Here is a 22,030-nt window from a genome sequence, read left to right as displayed (position 1 = left end):
ATCATCATCTTAATGTGATTTAAAACACTGTAATGTAATGTATAATTTACAAAACACAGGCAAGTCGCCAGATTTTGAAAATAATAAACCGGGACACCCTCATGCGATACTGATCTGTCAAACTAGCCGTGCAAAGTAAATTTAATTAGTCCTACTTTAATCCATATATTAAAAATACCTGACGATGACAGAAACAGTTTTCAAATCTTTAGGATTGGAGGAATCAGTCATCATGGAGACGAACCTAGCTGCTTGTAGTTCCTTCACAATGACTCTCATTGCAGAATGGGCCAGCACATTCACTAAAATCTTCTCACATTTAGTGCGACGAGAAGTAAAGCTGTTTTTACTAAAACTTCCTAGCAATAGAATAAGTGCAGTCCATCGAACGAAGATTGCTGTTATGTTTGATGGTGTTATAAGTAAAAGTGCCATCGTCTGATTAAAATTTTAAATATTCTTTTCCCGCGACAGTTTGGCTTGAAAAAAGACGTGATTTTATTAAAGGATGGAAAGAAGCGTTTTATGCTTCTTTTTACAGATGTGTTCATTGATGATTCCTCTCCCATCATGTGACATTTTTAGCGTATAAATGAAAGGTCACCGTTATTACACTCACAAATATTTCTCAAAGAAGAAGCACATGCATGATGCAACCAGTGCAAAGCACCAAATGACCAAACCGGAAGCTTTCTGTCCGCAAACTTCGTTGGTTACATTTTGATCACTACACGAATGTAGGAAATAGGACAGCCTGCACATTTAGGCTGAAGTGTGATTGTTTTAACTCAATCTTAGGTTTTACTAAGCAAGAAGGCATTGGATTTTTGGAGAAGTTTGGTATATGTGTAAATTCGCCACAAATCCAATTACCCTTATAATGAGAGAGTGATCGATTTAAGAAACCAGGACATTTAAGCGTACCGAGAAAATCTGTCGGGACACTGAGACATAGCACCAAAATCTAGAACTGTTCCGGTAAAATCGGGACGTCTGGTTACCCTGTGTTACACAAGGTAACTTGAAGTAGCGTAACTTAATGTAGAACAACGTAAATTGAAATAACGATAGTATTATCTCTGAATGAGGTTCTGGCTGATCTGTACATGTATTGTTAGACAGTACATCTCACTTGATGATATGTGTTAGAGGAAGAAGAGCTGTTTTTATACATCTGAAGTCTGATTAGTGTAATATGTTTCCAGTAAGCGATGTATGCAGTGAAGGGAGAAAGAAACTGACCACCCTAATCCATTATTTCCTCCCTCAGTTGCCTTACTAGTGATGCCTTACTAGTGTCACTTGTAAGGTTCAAATCTGTCTTCGAACAGTTGACTAAACAAAGATGGTGTTGAACAGCAATCTCAAATATCAAAATAAATAAATAAATAAATAAATAAATAAATAAATAAATAAATAAATAAATAAATAAATAAATAAATAAATAAATAAATAAATAAATATCTCAATTTATCTATATAAAAAGCATTTCTGAATCTTCTGCAAACACATATGAGGGGGTCAGACGCACTTCAGTTATTTCTGAGAAAATGTGGTTAAAAGTACTTAAGATTTCGTGAATTCTTTGAATTTTTTTATTTCAAGTTTAGTGTGTGGTGTGGTTAAAATATATATCCCTTTGCCACTAATTTTTTTAGATGTTTTAGCTTGTCTGGATGCACTTAACTCATGTTCTTAGAAATGTCACTTGTACCCCTTTGCTTCTGACCCCCTCATATTATGTCCAGGCATTGATACAAGCTTTTCACAAGAAGATATTTACGATTAAATACCATCTTAAGTCAGATATTTTTTCGTTATCAAGACATTAAAATGTTTTTTTCGCTCTCCTGTAAAATTGAATATTTTGACATACGAGGTTGATGTTCTACACCATCAATTTAATGTAGTGTAACATAAGATAACATAACGTAGCTTAACAACCTAATGTAATACAATGTAACATAACGTAAATTAATCTTATGTAATGTAACATAACGTAAATAAAAATAACTTATGTAATTTAACGTGACGTAACTTGAAATAAGCTAATGTGTTGTAACTAAGGTAAGGTAGGCACTATACTATCATGCAACTTACCAAAAGTATTGAAACTAATCTCAAAAGAGCCTCTAATGTATTTTAACGCAACGGGATTTGAAGACAGTGTAATTTAACACGTCATGTTGTAAATTAATCTAACGGAATATAGTGTAAAATAACTTCCTACAAACACACCTAATGTCCAGCGGAGTAGCTCAAGCGTCACCGTTTTTGGTGTGCGAAATAAGTAATGGGAACGTTACATTTGTGTTTTACATTTTCCGCGGTCAGTCTGACAACTGTGTTTGCCAAATGGCTGATGTGACGTGTATAGGAAGTGGTACAATTTTCAGCTGTACTAGCAACATGCTCACAAACTGGACACTATATATCTAGAACACACGCCAAAAACGCTGGCGCCAGCTGTAAGTGCGTTTGACTACTGATTCAGAGTTGGTTCTTTGCATGCTTGGGCAGATTATCTGGTTCGGTTTCTTTCAAAGTTTTCTCCATCTATAAGTTAGATGCCAGGTAATCACATGGCGAATCTTTGACGTCATCTCGTCGAATACCATGTTGCTAACATCATTATCTATGTTTTTAATTAGCTATTTTACGAGCTTTATTAACTTCTATGGTTATCTAGCCAGTGATAATGCCAGCGAAATGAGTCCGGGGTCCAGCACCGAAAGTTACCCAGCATTTGTTCTTAATGGGTTGAGGGAAAAACCTCAACCAGGTAGCTTATCCCAACCAGGACTTGAAACCCGCTCCTTTCACGGTCAGACACGCGGTGGACAATATATATGCTAAATAACTTAGTATATTATAGAAAATCGTTAAATAACAGACTAAGGAAACTACACCAATGTAACCTAAACCAATATGATGTAATTAAGACGTAAGGTCATATAACCTGGGTTGTAAGTTAACACTACTTCCAGCTCTACTTTTCGGTAGATTTTACGACTACTGTTAAGCATAATTTCTGTATCACACGAGTTATGCAAAACTGTTCTTGAGTTTAGTAATAGAACGAGTTTGTTTATTGAAGTCAGGCTGCGGACCATCACTGAGGAATTTATCCTCTCTAACAGCAGGTGCTTCACTAAAAGATTCTGTGAATTTCAAGATCTTATTTCATCGCTGTGCTGTTAGTACTTAAGGAGGACTAATAAACTGAAGACTTTTTGGTCAATCTAGAGCATCCAACAGCCACTGAACGAATATTGCACACTTTTATCACTACCAATGTGGTGCTATAAACTAATTTTCAATACTTTTATCACAACCACAACACATTTCAAATCTTATTGTACAATACATATAGAATTATTACTACATTAACACATTTAGTATATCACAAAACATGTGAAATGTAATTATTATGAAAGTCGCCATATTCTTCTTAGAATTAGTACGATCCACTTCCACTAGATAGCAACCGACACGATTGGCAGAGCCGGCAATACTTGAAAACGAAATGATACTAAATGTTAGGAATGTTACTACAGGTGTGTAGAATTATGTGACAGTTAGGTTAGGTTTGATTAGGTGTGTATTATGTGACAGGTTAGGTTAGGTTTGATTAGGTGTGTAGTATTATGAGAGAGGTTAGGTTAGGTTTGATTAGGTGTGTAGTATTATTACGATGTTGGCGACATTGACGCACTATGATTTTCGTATATAAGTAAGGTACATATTTAGGGCGGGTTGGGTGGGATTACAGCTCTCCCAGTGATCACATCAATTTCTACTAATCAGTACTACAAATCCAAGGCATTTTCAAGGTATTTTATCAAGTTTCTATAGTGGCTGGGACATAAGAAAGATTCGCCGACTTTTTTACTAAAGTATATGTCTCTTCGCTACCTCTGTTCAGCAACCAACACACAAGGGGTATTTTATTATTGCTTTAATCTATACTTTAATTGAACTCAGGTCTCCGACTTATAAAGCTTAGATTCTAGTATTTAAACTAACTGGATGTTATATTTTGCAGTTTAAAATGCATTGCCATTGGTAACAGGGGACGGACTTTTGAAACAGACTGTAGAGACTGTTGTATATCCCTGCCTTTTACTATAGTTGTACGGAGATGGGAATATTATGTTACTGGAAGAGGATTTTTTTACATCTCCTTCTGACGAAATATTATTCAATGGACTATTATGCTTGTCTTTTTGGTGGCATCGATTCTGAGGGGGATAGGAGGGTTGGTACAGATTTTTCTTGCCTCCCTTGGGGACAACTCTAGCATCAGAAGACGAGGGAAGACATCTTAAACGGAATAAGAATTGAGAGACAATTTGTTAGTCAACAGTGTAGTACGTTATTCTATAAGAATAGTGAAAACTCCTTCAGGTCAAGAATAAATCGAAAGAAACGTTCTCCTTTGAAGGAATAAGGACGTTGGTCCATTTGAACAGGGATCGAGTAACATCATTGTAAGTATACAACAATAAATTGCGAGACATTATGCGGACAATTTGGTGCAAGGACTCCTCGAGACAACATAGGATAACAAAACGAAATATATCCTTAATGTCTACGAGAGCTTTCAGTCCGTTAGGAATTGTGTTTAATAATAATAATAATAATAATAATAATAATAATAATAATATTAATAATAATAATAATAATAATAATAATAATAATAATAATAATAATAATAATAATAATAATGGAATTCATGACCTACGTTTAATTTTACATAAAACCCCTTTGAGGTAGCTCAAGAGAACATGCGTTTTAAAAGCCGCCTTAAATATCATTGAAAGTGTGACAAATTTAATTTTCTCTAATATTATTCATCAACAGTTAGATTCCTGAAGACGTGTGGTTATTATACATAAGTTTCTATTTTTGCAGAGAACACAGAACAATAAGTGAAAATCACCTATAAAGTTTATACAGAGTGTTAAAAAAAAGTATCCCATATTTTAGGATGTGATAGTATGCATCAAAACAAGAAAAAATGTCTAATAAACATGGGTCCTACGACACATACTTTCTGAGATCTGAACACTTGTTCATAGGAGGTGCTCAATGTGACGTCCATTTATGGCAATGAATTTCTCTGCCCTACAATACAGCAGACTACCAGATAATCATACCATAGTTGACACCCCTGGCATGGAATAATGGTACGTCGCAAGGAATATTGAAAACAAAAGTTTGGTTGCGGATATGAGCGGGGTTCAGCAGAGATGGTGTTGTGAATTTTCGTAACCAGCATGCGTGGGCTGATGAAAATCCCATGCAGTTGAAAAAAAAAAAGAAATCAGCACCGATTCTCAATCAACGTATGGGCAGGCGTTCTTGGCGATAGATTATTAGGTCCTTACGTGCTACCTCAGAGATTAACTGGGGCTCGTTATCAGGACTTTCTTATTAACATATTGCCTATCTTGCTGGAGAATGTGCCATGTCAGAAAAAACTACAGATGTGGTTCATGCACGATGGCGCAATGTGCGTGAACACTTTGACGCTGACATTTCAGGACCGCTGGTTTGGTCGGGTAGGCCACACATCTTGGCCTGCTCGTTCTCCAAATCTAAATTCCCTAGATTTTTGGTTATGGGAACTCATGAAGGAATTGGTGTACACTACTCAGTCAACAATGTGCAGACACTACAGGATCGTGTTTTCAATGTATGTCAGCACATACAAGAACAATCGGTCAATTTCAAAGAGTGCGTGATTCCTTACGCAGATGGACAAACGAATGCATTACCATGAATGGACGTCACATTGAGCACCTATGAGCAAATGTTCAGTGTCAGAAAATATGTGTTGCAGGATCCATATTTATTAGACATTGTTTTCTTGTTTTGATGCATACTATCACCTTATATTGGATACTTTTTTTTTAACGCTCTGTATAACAAGATGATAACTTTACTTTCTTCGCTAGGAATATCTTTTGTATGCAGATATCGGTCATTCATAAATAAATAAAATTACCTGTGTTGAAAAGAACGCAAAGTCCCCTCTTCAGATGGCATAGTCATCGAAATATAAAAATATAAATTTAATGTCGATGAGGACATGAAATATTTCATTTTTTTTTTCACTTTACGGTGAACTCTGTTAATTATTATAGTCAGATCTGTTCCTCATTATATGGTAGCCATAGGTATACTAAATTTTTATTTCTCTGAGATAATGAAACAAAACAAAAGTAAAACGAAGTACTGAGTGTTTATGAGATGATGGAAATCCTTTTTCGTAAACAGGAATAATGCAAACATAAGATATTCACAGAGTATGAGAACTTCTGATTCTGAGGAGAAGGAAAATATTTCCTTTGAGCAATACAGAAGAGTATTAAACAAAAACACATATAATTAGCCTGCAGGAGGCCAAATTTCTTTAAACCACCATTTGTCTATAGTACTTGTACACTGTACATAATTATGTTACAAGTTGTGGAGTGCCTTGATTATAATATGATCGATATAGAACCATGCCACCCTTGAGTATACGGAAGACAACACAAAAGAAAAGGCACATGTTCATGTCTGTAAAAGAATGACAACTTTCTTCTTGTCACTGTGAGAAAAATTCGAATACCAACAAAATAATAAAAATATAGCAGTGAACTAAAATCCTAAACCAACGTAGAAACAAATTTCTTAAAATAACTAAAATAAAATGCTTGCAAAAGGACCTCACTTTGCATTGAACTGTGCATACATAAATACTGAGAATTCCCTTGTGATCACAAGCAACTGTTTATGAGTTAACAGCGAAATCTCTTCTCAAACTGAGCACACATATTTCTATAGCATATTGTTGTTGTTTAGTCAACTATCCGAAGACAGGTCTGAACCTCACAAGTGATACCAACATGACATCACTTATGAGGCAAGTAGACCAGGAGATAATGGGTTAGGGTGGCCAGTTCCTTTCCCCTCCATTGCATACATCGCCGATTAGCTACATATTACACTAATCAGACTTCAGATATATACAAACAATTTTTCTTCCTCTGACACATATCGTCAAGCGAAATGTACTGCCTCCTAATAGATGTACTATACATATCATCCAGAACCACAATCAGAGGTACCTATAGTATATATGGAAATATAAATATCAACTCACTATATTAACTGCAAGGGAGTGAAAACTTACTTGGGATGTTACATTAAGAAACAATGGCTCCTACAAGGAAAATATGTATTATTAAAATCATGGTACAATCTTATGGATATGGGTGTAATAATGAATTTTACTTCTTTCTGTCGAGAATTTGGAATATGATTCCAAACGCTATCGCTAAATTTGCTACGGTTTCTAATAACCAGCACTTGGCAAACAAAGGAGTGACCATTCCAAACACGTATTATTGATAGTCATATGAAGACCTCCCTCAAAGAAAGTTGTATATCATATGAAAAAGTATATGATATACAACCTTCTTTGAGGGAGGTCTTCATATCAATATAATATATCTTGTAAAACAGCTAGAACTATTTAAATTGTTAAATCTTAAACACAGTACCTTACAAACACATTTAAAATTTCAAATTTATTTATTTAATACACAAGGTTTACACTACATTAGGCATTGCAGCCCGAAAGAGCAGAAGCTCGTGCTCGGGTACAGCTCAGTCTACTTACATAAAATTGAACAGTGTTAATTCAGCACAATAATATTAATATATAGTAAAACACAGACCATGTAATGACATACAAATATCGGAAATACAAAGTACACGAGTATTAGATTACAACTTTAAACTCATATAGCTTAAGGAAAGACAAAACAATTAAATAATTAATCTAATTTGTTTCCTAAATCTATGTGTGTTCAGTGTACTTAGTTCGGGGTAAGCTCTAATTAATGCATTATACAGAGTGATTCACGAGGAAAGGTAAAAAATTTAGGATGTGAATTCTGAAGTCATTCTGAGTCAAAAAGTTAATGTGAATATAGGTCCGTTTTCGAACGGTTACGGAGATAAGGCTCTTTGAATTGACAAAAACTTCTAAGATTCCATTTTACTAACTGGCATTTAGAGACAGATAACGGACATATTTAAAGTTTACATTCACGTATGCATACATACCTAATATTCTAGACGTCGGGGTCGATGTTTTCGCATATTTTTAAAGGTATCTCTTTCTGCTTCAATGCACTGTCGCGCTCGGGCGTGAATCGCGCTCATCGCGCGGGAGAGTTGCACGTGACTGTTCTCTATGCCGCATCCAAAATACGATCGATTAGCGCCTCTCTCGTTTCCCCCTTCCTTTGCTATACCAATCTTTCATCCAACCCCATAGACAGTAAGTACTCTTCGATATGGTACCCTTCTATTCGGAAAGCGTCGTTCATATTCAGCGACGGCACGCAAGGAACTTCCATCACACAAACCATAAACATAGGCCTACACGATATCGGCGTATTCTATAGTCGAAAATTTATAAGGCATCTTGAAAAACACAACTTAACACTTCCGATAACTGTAGCTGTATAACTACTGCACTGTAGGTAGCTGACTGGACTGCTATGAATTGATGATAGTGTGGGCTATTTGTGCTATCTGCGGGTTCTGTGTCATTACATCAGACAAGGGCAGGCGATTGGACACTTGTAATGCTCCACCACCAGATTTCTTCCTCTTATCTACATCGTTCACAATGTAGATTCCAATGTTACGTCATTCATTGCGACCTTGACCTTGTTTCACCCCTCGTCTCACGTCAGCAGCATTCACATTGGGGCGAGACGTTTTACCAAAAAAACATGCATCTAGCTCCGCCATCGTTCAAAAACGGACCTATGTTCACATGAACTTTTCCACTCAAAATGGTCTAAGATATCGTATCCCAAATTTTTTACCTTTCCTCGTGAATCACCCTGTATATTCTGGGTCCAAAATTTCTGCTGTGTTTTAATCCAGCAGTTGTGTGGCATTTGGGGGTGTTTATAGACAGAAACTGTAGTTTTGTCTCGTATGGTATTCATGATGATCAAATTTATATTTATTGTGATTTTTATGGAAGTAAATAATTAATGTTTGTTTATCAATTTGTTCTAGAGTTGATACATCAAATTCCTGAAAAATTAATTTCCTTGGGTAATCAAAAGGTTTAAATAGACAAATTTTGATAATTCTTTTTTGGAGCATATTTAAAGGATTGAGAGTCGATTTTGCCATTTCTCCCCAACCTAATATACCATACTGAATTATTGATTGAAACAGAGCTAAGTACATAATACGCAGAACATAAATAAGTAAATAAGAACGTAGAATGGAAAAATTTGTTTTGCATTTGTAAATATATAAAGGAATAGGCTTATATGAACATGTATTTTACATCAATAATAACTGTATTATAAATATTAACTCAGTATCGTTCTCCTGAACTTATATGTTGTTAGAGTTTTGTTTAAAGTCAACTTATTAGGCCTACTTGTCGATCTAAAGAATGTTCATGTAGTGTTAAGTTTTTTTTTTTGTTCATTACACGTCAGGAGAACTGATACATATTCCACTATAGAAAGAAAACAATCCTGAAAATCAATCGGTCCTTCTTAGAGATTCTAAACACTGTACTGTAGTCATATTAGCAACTAAAAATCATTATAACATGCCCTCATCTGTAGATTATTACCCATTATCGGACTTCGCTAATGACGTGGGTGATAATGCAACATGGATTGCCCAGAAATTCTAACTTATATCGTTCAATTATCTTACAATTAGTAGCTATCAGATTTTGGTAGAGGAATGTTGGATTAAATCGATATTAGATGAGCAAAGGAATACGCCCATAAAATAAATATTGAACATTAAATCCGATATACCGTACTTATACACGAGCGTTATATCAGAGCTGCTTGTAGAATGTTTCTATGCCGAAACAGAGACACTGTAATTTAAAAATCAGCAGACGTAATTAAATGAGGTCATATATGAACATATATAACAGTAAAAAAGCAAATATTATTTGTAACTAAGTCCTTTAAAGTTGATGGAGATTATTCCTGCGTACCGAGTGTCTACAAAGACCATGAACATCATCATCATCATCATCATCTGCTATATGGATTAGGCCTATTGGCCTGCTGCGACATCAGGAAACTTAAGCAGTCTTCCCATCTTCTATCGTGTCTAGAATGTGGAACATATCAGAACATTCTCTCCTAAATGTTACGGACAGTCTGGTCGGAACTGGAATGCAGACTATACAGATTAAACCGTAAGTAGAATAATGCATTAATATCAGGAGGTTATTCTTTCTAATATTTCAAATACAAATGTTTAATAAAATTTTGCTCGTTTTTACTTCCTTTTCGAGATGAAAACTGTTTTATATGAAACATTTCATAGCGTGTGGTGGGCAGCCATTCAACGACTTCCCATATAATATACTCAGTCAATTTAAGACAGCAATGTATTATGATAATTATTTTGTATTCGACAGATAATGGAGAAAAAATGGGAGTATAAGAGTATAGTGCATCAGTTATTCATAGATACCAAAAAGGCATATGACTCGGTTAAGAGAGAAGTTTTATATGATATCCTTATTGAATTTGGTATTCCCAAGAAACTAGTTCGATTAATTAAAATGTGTCTCACTGAAACGTACAGCAGAGTCCGTATAGGTCAGATGCGTTTCCAATTCACTGTGGTCTAAAGCAAGGAGATGCACCACCACCTTTGCTTTCTAACTTTGCTCTAGAGTACGCCATTAGGAAAGTCCAGGATAACAGAGAGGGTTTGGAATTGAACGGGTTACATCAGCTGCTTGTCTATGAGGATGACGTGAATATGTTAGGAGAAAATCTACAAATGATTAGGGAAAATCTGGGAATTTTACTTGAAGCAAGTAAAGAGATAGGTTTGGAAGTAAATCCCGAAAAGACAAAGTACATGATTATGTCTCGTGACGAGAATATTATACGAAATGGAAATACAAAAATTGGAAATTTATCCTTTGAAGAGGTGGAAAAATTGAAATACCACGGAGTAACAGTAACAAATATAAATTATACTCGGGAGGAAATTAAACAGAGAATAAATATGGAAAATGCCTGTTATTATTCCGTTGAGAAGCTTTTATCATCCAGTCTGCTGTCAAAAAATGTGAAAGTTAGAATTTATAAAACAGTTATATTACCGGTTGTTCTTTATGGTTGTGAAACTTGGACTCTCACTTTGAGAGAGGAACATAGGTTAAGAGTGTTTGAGAATAAGGTGCTTAGGAAAATATTTGGGGCTAAGAGGGATGAAGTTACAGGAGAATGGAGAAAGTTACACAACACAGAACTGCACGCATTGTATTCTTCACCTGACATAATTAGGAACATTAAATCCAGACGTTTGAGATGGGCAGGACATGTACCACGTATGGACGAATCCAGAAATGCATATAGAGTGTTAGTTGGCCGGCCGGAAGGAAAAAGACCTTGAGGAGACCGAGACTTAGATGGGAAGATAATATTAAAATGGACTTGAGGGAGGTGGGATATGATGATAGAGACTGGATTAATCTTGCTCAGAATAGGGACCGATGGCGGGCTTATGTGAGGGCGGCAATGAACCTTCGGGTTAGTTAAAAGCCAGTAAGTGTATTATGATAAATTATTGAAAGAAATTCAGTTTTTTCCTCTAAATGTGTAGAAATTTGATCAGAACAATAATGTAACTTTTCGTTCTGCAAAGGAATTTTTCAATGTTACATTTGTTCGGATCAAATTTTTACACATTTAAAGAACAAAACTAAAATTCTTTCTTAATGACCTCACATGCCACGAAACAAGTATCCGTATCTCATGCATTCTTCGTAACATTTGATTTGTTTTCCGACTAATAACATTCTGATTCCTGTTTTCCTTGCTTAAACGGAAGAAAATAAAATAATATTATTTTAATGTACACATCCTGTATGAATACAAATTCTTGAATATTATCATAGTAAATTAGCAATACTGCTGACAGTAACTATCGTCTCCCAAATTTTTTTATTAAGTTTATTCATATGCATTTCAACAACTGTGGTCATATCGCGTGTGTAGGATCTTTGGGCATATCAGTAGACCGTTTTTAATATTGTTGAGTTCCTGTTTCTCTTGTCGTGTGTTATAGATAGGTTGTGTTCATGTAATTGATTTTAGATTTTCATTAATGGTTATGATATTGGTGATTGAAGCAGTGGTGAATTATGGTATGTAAATTTCCAAATCGGCATTTGCCTTTAGAACTGAGAGTAACTATGAAAAACCCCAGTCAGATTTTCCGGCTACGGGGTGTGAACCCGGAACATCCCCAGTAATCCCTTCAGTAGATTACAACAGAGTGAGGTGAACTGAACGCATGCAACGCCCGACAAACGCCCATGAACTTCGGTGTGTTGGACAGGCGCACTGTAGGAGCAAGGTTTCTGTCTGTCGCATGACGTCATATACCGAGGACTCTGTACTTTTAGCTATTACTACGTAGTACTCACATGGACGGCACTTGTATGCGACCTCGACGTACTTCCTCACACCAGGACAAGGATCTCCGCCGAACGTCTTGGGCGACGTTTGGAATTTGCACTGTCTCTTCTTCTGGCAGGCCTCCACCACCGTCTGCAACAGAGAGTACTGAACACCGTCACTCAGATCGGCTGTCGCACCCTCCGGCGGGAGACACGGGTAATCTAAAATGGTTTCTATTGTCACAATAAAAAATCAACACCCGTGGAGTTTGTGGAAATACTAGTATTGGATATGAATTTCGCAGGTTTGAACACGGTAAGAGCGAATTACTTTCCAATGGGATAGTTTCTTATTTTAACCTCAAATAAAGCTGGAGGATCTATGTAGAAGATTTAAAATATGTAAAGAGCTCTGTATCTTGGACATAGTAGAATATTATATTGCGGAACAAGTGCGTTATTGCAGATTCGAGGAAAAGTTTCATAAAAGAAAACAAAGTCGAGTTTTCTTTTATTCCGAGATTTTGTTAATGCGCTTAACACATATCTATTGAATATTATTTTTGGACGATCGTAATTTAAACTAATTAAAATACTAATAGTTATTTATGATAAAGTTCGGGAAGGTTTCCTTTTTGGCCTCGTTTCACAAACTTTACACTCGTGCCAAAAAGATAACTTTACGAATGTGTATCATACAATGTTTCATTACGATAGCACAAATTTACATTACATAAATATTTAGGGCCGTATTCATAGACAAAGTCGAGTTTTCTTTTATTCCGAGATTTTGTTAATGCACTTAACACATGTCTATTGAATATTATTTTTGGACGATCGTAATTTAAATTAATTAAAATATTAATAGTAATTTATGATAAAGCTCGTGAAGGTTTCCTTTTTGGCCTCGTTTCACAAACTTTACACTCGTGCCAAAAAGATAACTTTACTAATGTGTATCATACAATGTTTTTATTACGATAGCACAAATTTACATTACATAAATATTTAGGGCCGTATTCATAGACATTCTTAGCGCGGGCTTTCGGTGGATGATCAGCGAACTAACGTTTTTCGTATTCATAAACCAGTGTCATCGATATGATATGATATGATATGAATCCTGTTTAGCACGCTCGTAGCCCGGGCTAGCACCCGTCTATGAATAGCACCCTTAAAGTTGGAGAGGTTGTCATGGTCGTCTAAACTCAGAACCATTAAGAAACATGTATCCATGGACTAACAGCTTACTTTACTCCATGATGACTATTTCATAGCCGTGTAAAATGGCCATAATCAACAAAGCGGTTAGGAAAAATTGAATGCTGCATCTTGTTGGAATGAGTAGGAGTACTATGTAACTTCAGAATAATAAGGGCTAAAATGTAAATATGACTGTTATATTTTGTTACTTATTTGTGCTGCGTGTGATATTTGAGTAATGAAAGATCCAGGTAATGTATTAATTTCTTAATGAATGAATTTTGTACACTGAACATTGCATTTTCTTTGGCAGCGCGTGAAATGAATAGCAGTACACAATAGTGTTTTAAAGGCTCTTTTTTGCGGACTGATAACAATGGATAAAATGCAACTTTACGCACTATCGTAAAAAATAGTTACTTATGAGACAATTTCATATAAAGGTTCTCTTTTTGGCACGAGTGTTCGCCTCGTTTCACAAACTCACGAGGGTCAAAAAGATGACTTTACGAATGTGTGTCATACAATGCTTTTTCTATGACAGCACAAAATTACATTAAATAAATATTTCAAATTGGAGAGGTTATAAGATCACAATGTCATGGCTATCTACACTCAGACTCACTAAGAGGTAAGTATCCATGGAATGGTAACCTCTTTTATTCATGTTCACGATTTCTTGGCCATTTAAACTCGCCATATAATCAACAAAGCAGTTAGGAAAAGTTGAATGATAAATCTTGTTACAATTAGTAAGCTTACTACATGTAACTTCAGAAAAATAAGGGCTAAAAGGAAGGGTTCAGAGCCATAGTGGGCCAAGCGACATATATTAAAAACAGAGAAAACAAGGGTTAAAGTTAAGTGATTACCATATTTTAATGAAACATATAGCAAGTAATATAAAGTATGCATATTAAAAGTAATTGATATATTAATTTAATTAAACTGAGGTGTTCACTTAATTTTAACCCTTGCTTTCTTTATTTTTAATAAATGGCGCTTGGCCCACTATGGTTCTGAACAATTCAAATGTAGATATGAATGTTAAATTTGTTACTTATTTGTGTTACGTGTGATATTTGAGTAATGAAAGAACAGGTAATGTATTCGTTTCGTACTGAATGAATTTTGTACATTGAATATTAAATTTTCTTTGGCAGTGCTTATAATGAATAACAGTGCCTAAAGTGATTACGTACTTTTTTTAAGCACTAGTGTTTTAAAGGCTCATTTTATGCACTGACAACAGTGGGTAGAATGGAAATTTACGCACTATCATTGAAAAAAAAAATTAAGATATTAAACATCAGTTTCTTTCGTAAGTAAAATTTCCTGCTCTAAGAAACATTTGAATATCGTTGCTAAGGCACTTTATGACTTTAGTTTCGGTATAATTCAATGTTTATTCTGACAGTTAAATTTGGATGTTTGAAAGTAATACACAGGGCTTTCATTTCAAAACTTCCCAATATAAATAATTATTTATTTCAATTAAACTTACTTTAAATGAAAAAACACGTCTATTTAGATATTGAGGGGGAAGATTAAAAGCAGTGTTAATTGCATTTTAGGTTTCACCTCCTTAACATCCACCCACTTTGAAATTTCAAAAGGCACCCCTATATTGTTGGTTGTTTAGTCAACTGTATGAAGACAGGTTCGAATATGATGTGACGCCAATAAGACACCACTCATGAGGCAAATAATCTAGGAGATAGTGGGGTAGGATGGCCAGTTCCTTTTCTCCTCCATTGCATACACCGTTGAATAGTAACATATTCCACAAATATGATTTGAGATGTATACAAACATTAATTATTCTTCCTATATTATGATACTTAAATTTTGAAAGCGTATTCAATTGTTTATACACCTCATTCGTTTGTTTCACATTTTTTGTCTTCTATCGTCGCCTCACACCCTGGATTGTTGTTATTGTTGATTAGAGTTGAAGAGAATACAACTGGAAAGACTGTTGTTGATTACAGTTTATTTCAGGTAGTAACACAATAATAATTAATGTAACTAGAGTATAATCTTCGTAATTATGGCACGAGTAAATGTTTAGCGCGTGAGCGTAAACGAGCGTGCTAATTTTCACGAGTGTTTACAATCAAGATTATACACGTGTTACATACAATGTTTTATGCTATTCTAGCATTAAAATATGTAAAAAAAACTATAATAAATTTACAAAAATGTAATTTTATGACGTAATAGAGACTTGAGCTGGATATGATTTAATATAATATTGCATGGTTGCTAGGTAATCTTCCTAAAACAATGTTATTTTGTTTTGAAGTTTTTTCTTATAGGTACGTTATATAAAATTGTTTTGTGAGGGCGGTGATGACGTCATGGAATACTAGTTGCTAGGTAACGTTTTCTGGCACCAGTGCCAGAAATAGGCCAGTTGTGCGTCATACCAAGCATGTTTTAATGCTAGGATTGCATAAACTAATATTAAAGAATTATGGTTATGTACGTATTATAAATAAATTATTTAAAAATTTAAGACAAGGTAGAGGATAATAAAAACCGAAATTTGTATTTGCGTTATTTATTTATGGTTTTGACACTATGACAAGCAGTTACGAAGTAGGGTGTGTTACTCTCTAGCCAACAATGGAGCACATTTTGAACATTTAATTTAGTAAATTTAATTAATTAAATTGAGTAAATTACCCAAAATAAACTCAGTTTCCATTCTACAATGAACTGGCAATAACAACAAACCAGGTTGCCAGGGGACGATAGAAAACAAAAGCTTGAATAAGAATGAAAGAGATGCAATTAACACTGGTTTTAAACTTATCCCTCAATAACTAAATTAATATGTATTTTGTTTAAATTAAATTTAATTGAAATAAATATTTATTTAGACTGGAAAACATTGAAATAATTGAATAGTTTTATGATAATTTGATGATGGAGGAAATATATGTAAGTTACTCCTCCAGTAACATCAAATAACTGAACAAATGGTATTATCACGTTTTTTCATTTGTTATCATTTTACATACTGCACTAGTCAGGTAAGTAATTTTATTGTTAGAGTACAGTACTGTTTTTTCTTTTGCCTTGTTTGGTATTGCCAACAACATCGGTAAGTACGAGAATAGAGTATGAACGTCCAAAAAATGTGTTAACCGCTGAGTTTCCTAAGATAACCATAAATCAATATACAGTGTGTCCGCAGAAACATTCCGGGTTTATAAACTGCTATAATTCTGTCACTATGTATTTTACGAAATTCATACCGGTGTCATTAGAAAGAACAGCTCAAAAAATTTAAGAAAATGCGTAATTGATAATTGTTGTCCAAAACAACAGATGGCAACACAAGAAGAAAGAAAAAAAGCGCCATTTCCGCTATTTCGCTTGTCATTAAGCCATTGTTGGATATAAGCAAATTGTGTTAAATGATCTGAATGTTAAATTTTTATGTTTGTGTGAATTGAGCTTGTTTACTTTTCCATTGACGGGGAACGTTGCCTCGTCACTAAAAACGAAATTTGGCTGAAAGGTCTTCATCATCCGCCATTAGTGTCAATACATTTTCACAGAAAAACATGTCGTTTTGCATGGTTATTAGGTTTCAACTTAAGCACTAATTGCAGTTTGTAGGGATGAAATCGCAGATGAGAACGCAGGATCATGGAAACTGTGGATTTAGAAATGTTTAACTGCAGTCTAGCTCTTTAATCTTTTCGCTGTAAGAAAAATCCTAATGTAAACAATAGCACGTGACTGAAGTGAGGCTTCATTGTCCATTGTTTGGCGCCATAGATTCTCAGTACGTGTTACGCCTACTGTTGTACATTCTGTTTCATGTTAAACAATTCCCGTTACTCGTCAAATAGGCCTAACCGCACTACTATGCATTCATTTGTTTAGGAAACATTTACTTCATACTACTACAATTAAATTATTTTTAAGTCTTATGTCTTCACAATGGACAGTTGAGGATACAGAAGCCATACTTCAATACTAGCTTACGTGAACAACTACGAGCTCAAGTGATGCGAGCTTGTTACAAGAACAGACTACCTCGGTATTACTGTTGGTATTCATCCGCGTTCATAGAACATAACAAAATATAAAAGTAGCATTTCTTTTACATAGCGTTGTACACATGAGTGAAGTTAAATGTTTCATCGTAATTAACAACTAGAATTCAATTTTTTATTTTCAAGTAATACAAGATTGTGGTTTCCAAATACGAACTATATTTTCCTGCGTCATGTGAGTGTTTCGACTGGGAGCCAATGACGGGTATGAGAGCAACGTGCTTATGTTTACATTAGGATTTTTCTTACAGCGAAAACAGTGTATGCACAGACTTTCGATGACCATGTACAAACGCCTCTACAGTTCTACAGTTTCCACACTGACAGGCCTTTTCCCTGAATGGCCTATCCTTTTATCACATACGCATACATGCTCTACAAAATCTCTATACCACTTCAGAATCGTTTTGTCGGTAGGTGCCTCATGATGAAAATTCCGTCTGAAAGCACTCTGTACTCTTACTACACTCCGAGTACTATGATATTCCAATATACACCAACTACGTTCCTGTGGATTCGCCATAACTTAAATAACCCTCTAAATGCTACAGAATTCACAAAGACTTGAATATTTAACATTCAGATCATTTAACACAATTTGCTTATATCCAACAATGCCTTATTGACAAGCGAAATAGCGGAAACGGCGTTTCTTTCTTCTTGTGCTGCCATCTGCTGTTTAGGTCAACAATTATCAATTACACATTTTCTTCAATTCTTTGAGCTGTTCTTTCTGACACCGGTCTGAATTTCGTAAAACGTATAGTGACAGAATTATAGTAGTTTATAACCTCGGAATGTTTCTGCGGACACACGGTATTACACGGAAATTAAGTTTAATTGATCATATAAGTACAAATATTTTACTTGTGTTTTATTCATATTTCCACATACTCCACATGTATTTCCTAAAACCTTATAATATAATAATCTACGTTAAAATTACTGAGGGATAGAATTTTATAACTGATTACATATCTATAGCAGGTTTCTACAACATTACTAAACTAACATATAAAAACCACAAAGTAATGCTATTACATAGATTATAACATTTCTTTCTACACTTCTTTATTATTAAACTAATTTCATTATTCATAATGAATATCCATGGAAACTAAGGAATGAAATGACAATCTCTTAAAAAGAACAGAAAAATAAAAACAACATTGACTACATTATGTTTGGTAACTATGAACAAACATCAATGCACATTAAATATCAGTAACCATATACGTGGAGTGCGTTTTGTTTCCCTAGTATACATCGGTTATTCTGTTGTTTGTGTCTGTGTGTGTAAGCTCTTTATCTCTACTAATTTTTAATTCGCGAGGGAAAAGACTTTAATTTTATAGCCAACATTAAAATGTTCTTCTGTAAGATTTCTATCCGTGCTGTACTGTATCTTTTGCAGAACCGCTAAAAGCAAGAAGTTCAGATTCAAATCCAAGCGAATCAGAATCTAACTTTTGGTGGGATGAGATGGTCTTTTCTCGGAATACGCCCGTTTCTCCTGTCCGTAATCATTTTTATGACATTTATATTTGATTGAAGTCTTTAATATTTATAGGGATCTTATTTTATTTCTTCTTTACAGTACCTAGCCAAATTAATAAAATCACATACAACTTTTCAAATGCTGTATATTACTTTTGTGCGAGATCGTGCGTATTTGCTTGGTTTCCGCACAAAACCAATCCGCGGAAAGTCTAAATTCCACATTCAGTATTCCCAACCTAACACACATAACAATTTCCCTCTTCTTACCGCTTAAGTGACATATTGATTTTACTGCTTTAGGCTTTTGACATATTATTTTTAGAGACATTCAATATAGTAATAATTATAAATTGGAAACTTACCACTGCAATTTCGCAAAAGTGCACTGTTAATGATTGTTTTTACATATTTGCAAAAATTAAGTAAACTCTACAACTCCACTAAAGCTACTGGATTCGTGATGCAAGTAACATTAAAGAAGCCGTGAAAAAATCAACAAGATTCCAGATGCCGATGTTATTACTGCAATATGTTATATAAATAATAGGCCTATTGTTAAAATATTAAAATGAAAAATAAATCATTACATAACCTTACCATTTGTTTTAAGTTCGCATTTATAGACTGGAGGAAAAAAAGACAGACGTATATCACGGCCTGCTGGAGTATAGTAAACACAAAAAACATTTTAAAGCAACAATGTTGAAGATAGATATTATTGTTTTGCAAATTTGCCGTCATTGAACAGAAACCAAGATGGAGATTTCATTGCAACTAATTAGAAATTCGTCTTTCAGGTATGTAATAAACGATCTTCGCACAAAATAATGTACGATACACGAGCGGTATGTTTTCTTTCAATTCTCGGAGATTAAAAAAGCTCAACTACGTTTCGCTTTTTCAAACTTTTCCTCGAGCATGAAAACTTCAACATACCGCTCTTGTAACGCATGTTACTAATACATTTAATGCAATTTTACAATTGAAAATACAACTATATTATGTCCACCACGTTTGCAGAACACGTTTTGAACAATATTTACATTTTCATATTACAAAATGACACAATTCTCGTCATTTAAGCCCATGTGAAGTGCTTAAATTTTATAGGTACTACTTTCGCTTTAACAACACCCTCAACTCTAAATAACTTTGGTTCTAATAACCCCTTTAGGAATTTTCTTTCTCACCAGTTCCCACAAATACGGAGAATTTCCGGTCAAAGGCAAAAAAGGAATATCTTCCTGAGAGAAACATTTCCACTGTTTTAGCAGTGTGACAAGGTGACTCATCATGTATGACTCTGACTTTATAATTTGAAAATGTAAATATTACCCAGAACTTATTCTGATATTGTATTGGAGATAATATAGTTGTATTTTATATATAAAATTGCAGTAGATGTTGAATTAAAGTATAGTATTTCAAAAATTGTTAATGATTCTATCAATGTGGTCAGATAGTACAGTTATTGAGAAAATATCTTAATTATTTATGTATTATTGAAGGTATATTAATTATTTATTCCCTGAGCTATTTAACATTAACTTTAACATACGACACCATTCCACTATAATTACTTCATAAGGAAGTATATGTCGGTGTGGCGACAAATCCCCTTGCGAGATCTACTTGGTGTACGAGGTTAAACTACATTTCTTTTGACAATTAGGAAAGTACTTAAGCTTTCATATTTCTGTGATATCTTCAGTCTCCGTAAATAAGTAACACTATTTTTTGTGTCCACACCTGTGGAGTAACGGTCAGCGCGTCTGGCCGCGAAACCAGGTGGCCCAGATTCGATTCCCGGTTGGGGCAAGTTACCTGGTTGAAGTTTTTTTCCGGGGTTTTCCCTCAACCCAATATGAGCAAATGATGGGTAACTATCGGTGCTGGACCCCGGACTCATTTCACCGGCATTATCACCTTCATCTCATTCAGGCGATAAATAACCTAAGATGTTGATAAAGCGTCGTAAAATGACCTACTATTTTTTGTATATATCGAGTGTCCTGTCGAACTGTTTTTCGGGCGCAGTCAAGATCGTCCACAGCAAGCCACGCTACCTGATTAACGGTTACATATGCAGTTGAGTTCAGTGTGGTGCTAGTTTAACATGTTTTTTATTGTGTGTCGTACATTGTATAATTTAGTGAGGAATTGATGTAATTTTTAATAAAAATGTTTATTTACGGCAGTTATGTGAAATAAATCATACTTACAAATTCTACAAGAGGAAATTTAGTCATAATTACTCCGGAATAGATGTTCAATTACCATAATAAATTTTAAAGTTAGAGAAAAAAATACGAACATATAGCATTTTTATACACAAAAGGTATACAACACATCGGTTAAATCCTGGTTTAACAGAGGAAAAACTTGTCAACATAGAGTACCGATTAGAAATTTCTCTTCGAAAATCTTTGCAACAATTAGCACAGAAAGCAATCTTTTCAACAGGATTGACTGATGTTTAAGAGCAGAGGGTGAATACTTAAATCGTCTGATGTAACAGTATCGTTTGATTACATCTAATAAGAAATTTCAGTAAGCTTGTGAGTAAAGTAAGTTGAAACAGTAACTAACATGCAAGTCGTCTTCATGCCGTGGATTTCGCTACATTCTGTTCCGTCTATTTACATAACATTTTTTACACCATTCGGTTCGGGTAGTTTCCTTCGTGAAAAATAATTTTTAAGGTAAAAGCTGGATTTAATATACAAAATATCCTACAAGTGACGTCAATTACGAGCCGATGTGTTTTGAC

General features: G+C 34.6%; 1 protein-coding gene across 3 annotated transcripts in view; it reads right to left on the bottom strand.

Moving 5' to 3' along the window:
• The window catches only part of LOC138709261 (protein eva-1), a 765,208-nt gene that overhangs the window by 150,686 nt on the left and 592,492 nt on the right, over positions 1 to 22,030 (bottom strand). For 2 of the 3 annotated variants that reach the window (XM_069839917.1, XM_069839915.1), the window contains exon 4: positions 12,512 to 12,650. In XM_069839917.1, the coding sequence (XP_069696018.1) occupies positions 12,512 to 12,650 (139 nt within the window). The remainder of the gene's footprint in view (positions 1 to 12,511; positions 12,651 to 22,030) is intronic. The other variant, XM_069839916.1, reaches the window with a different exon arrangement.

Source organism: Periplaneta americana, chromosome 11 (assembly GCF_040183065.1).
Source record: "Periplaneta americana isolate PAMFEO1 chromosome 11, P.americana_PAMFEO1_priV1, whole genome shotgun sequence".
Lineage (NCBI taxonomy): Eukaryota > Metazoa > Arthropoda > Insecta > Blattodea > Blattidae > Periplaneta > Periplaneta americana.
The sequence above is the reverse complement of the archived record's forward strand: the minus strand, read 5'-3'. Positions and strand labels throughout refer to the sequence as shown.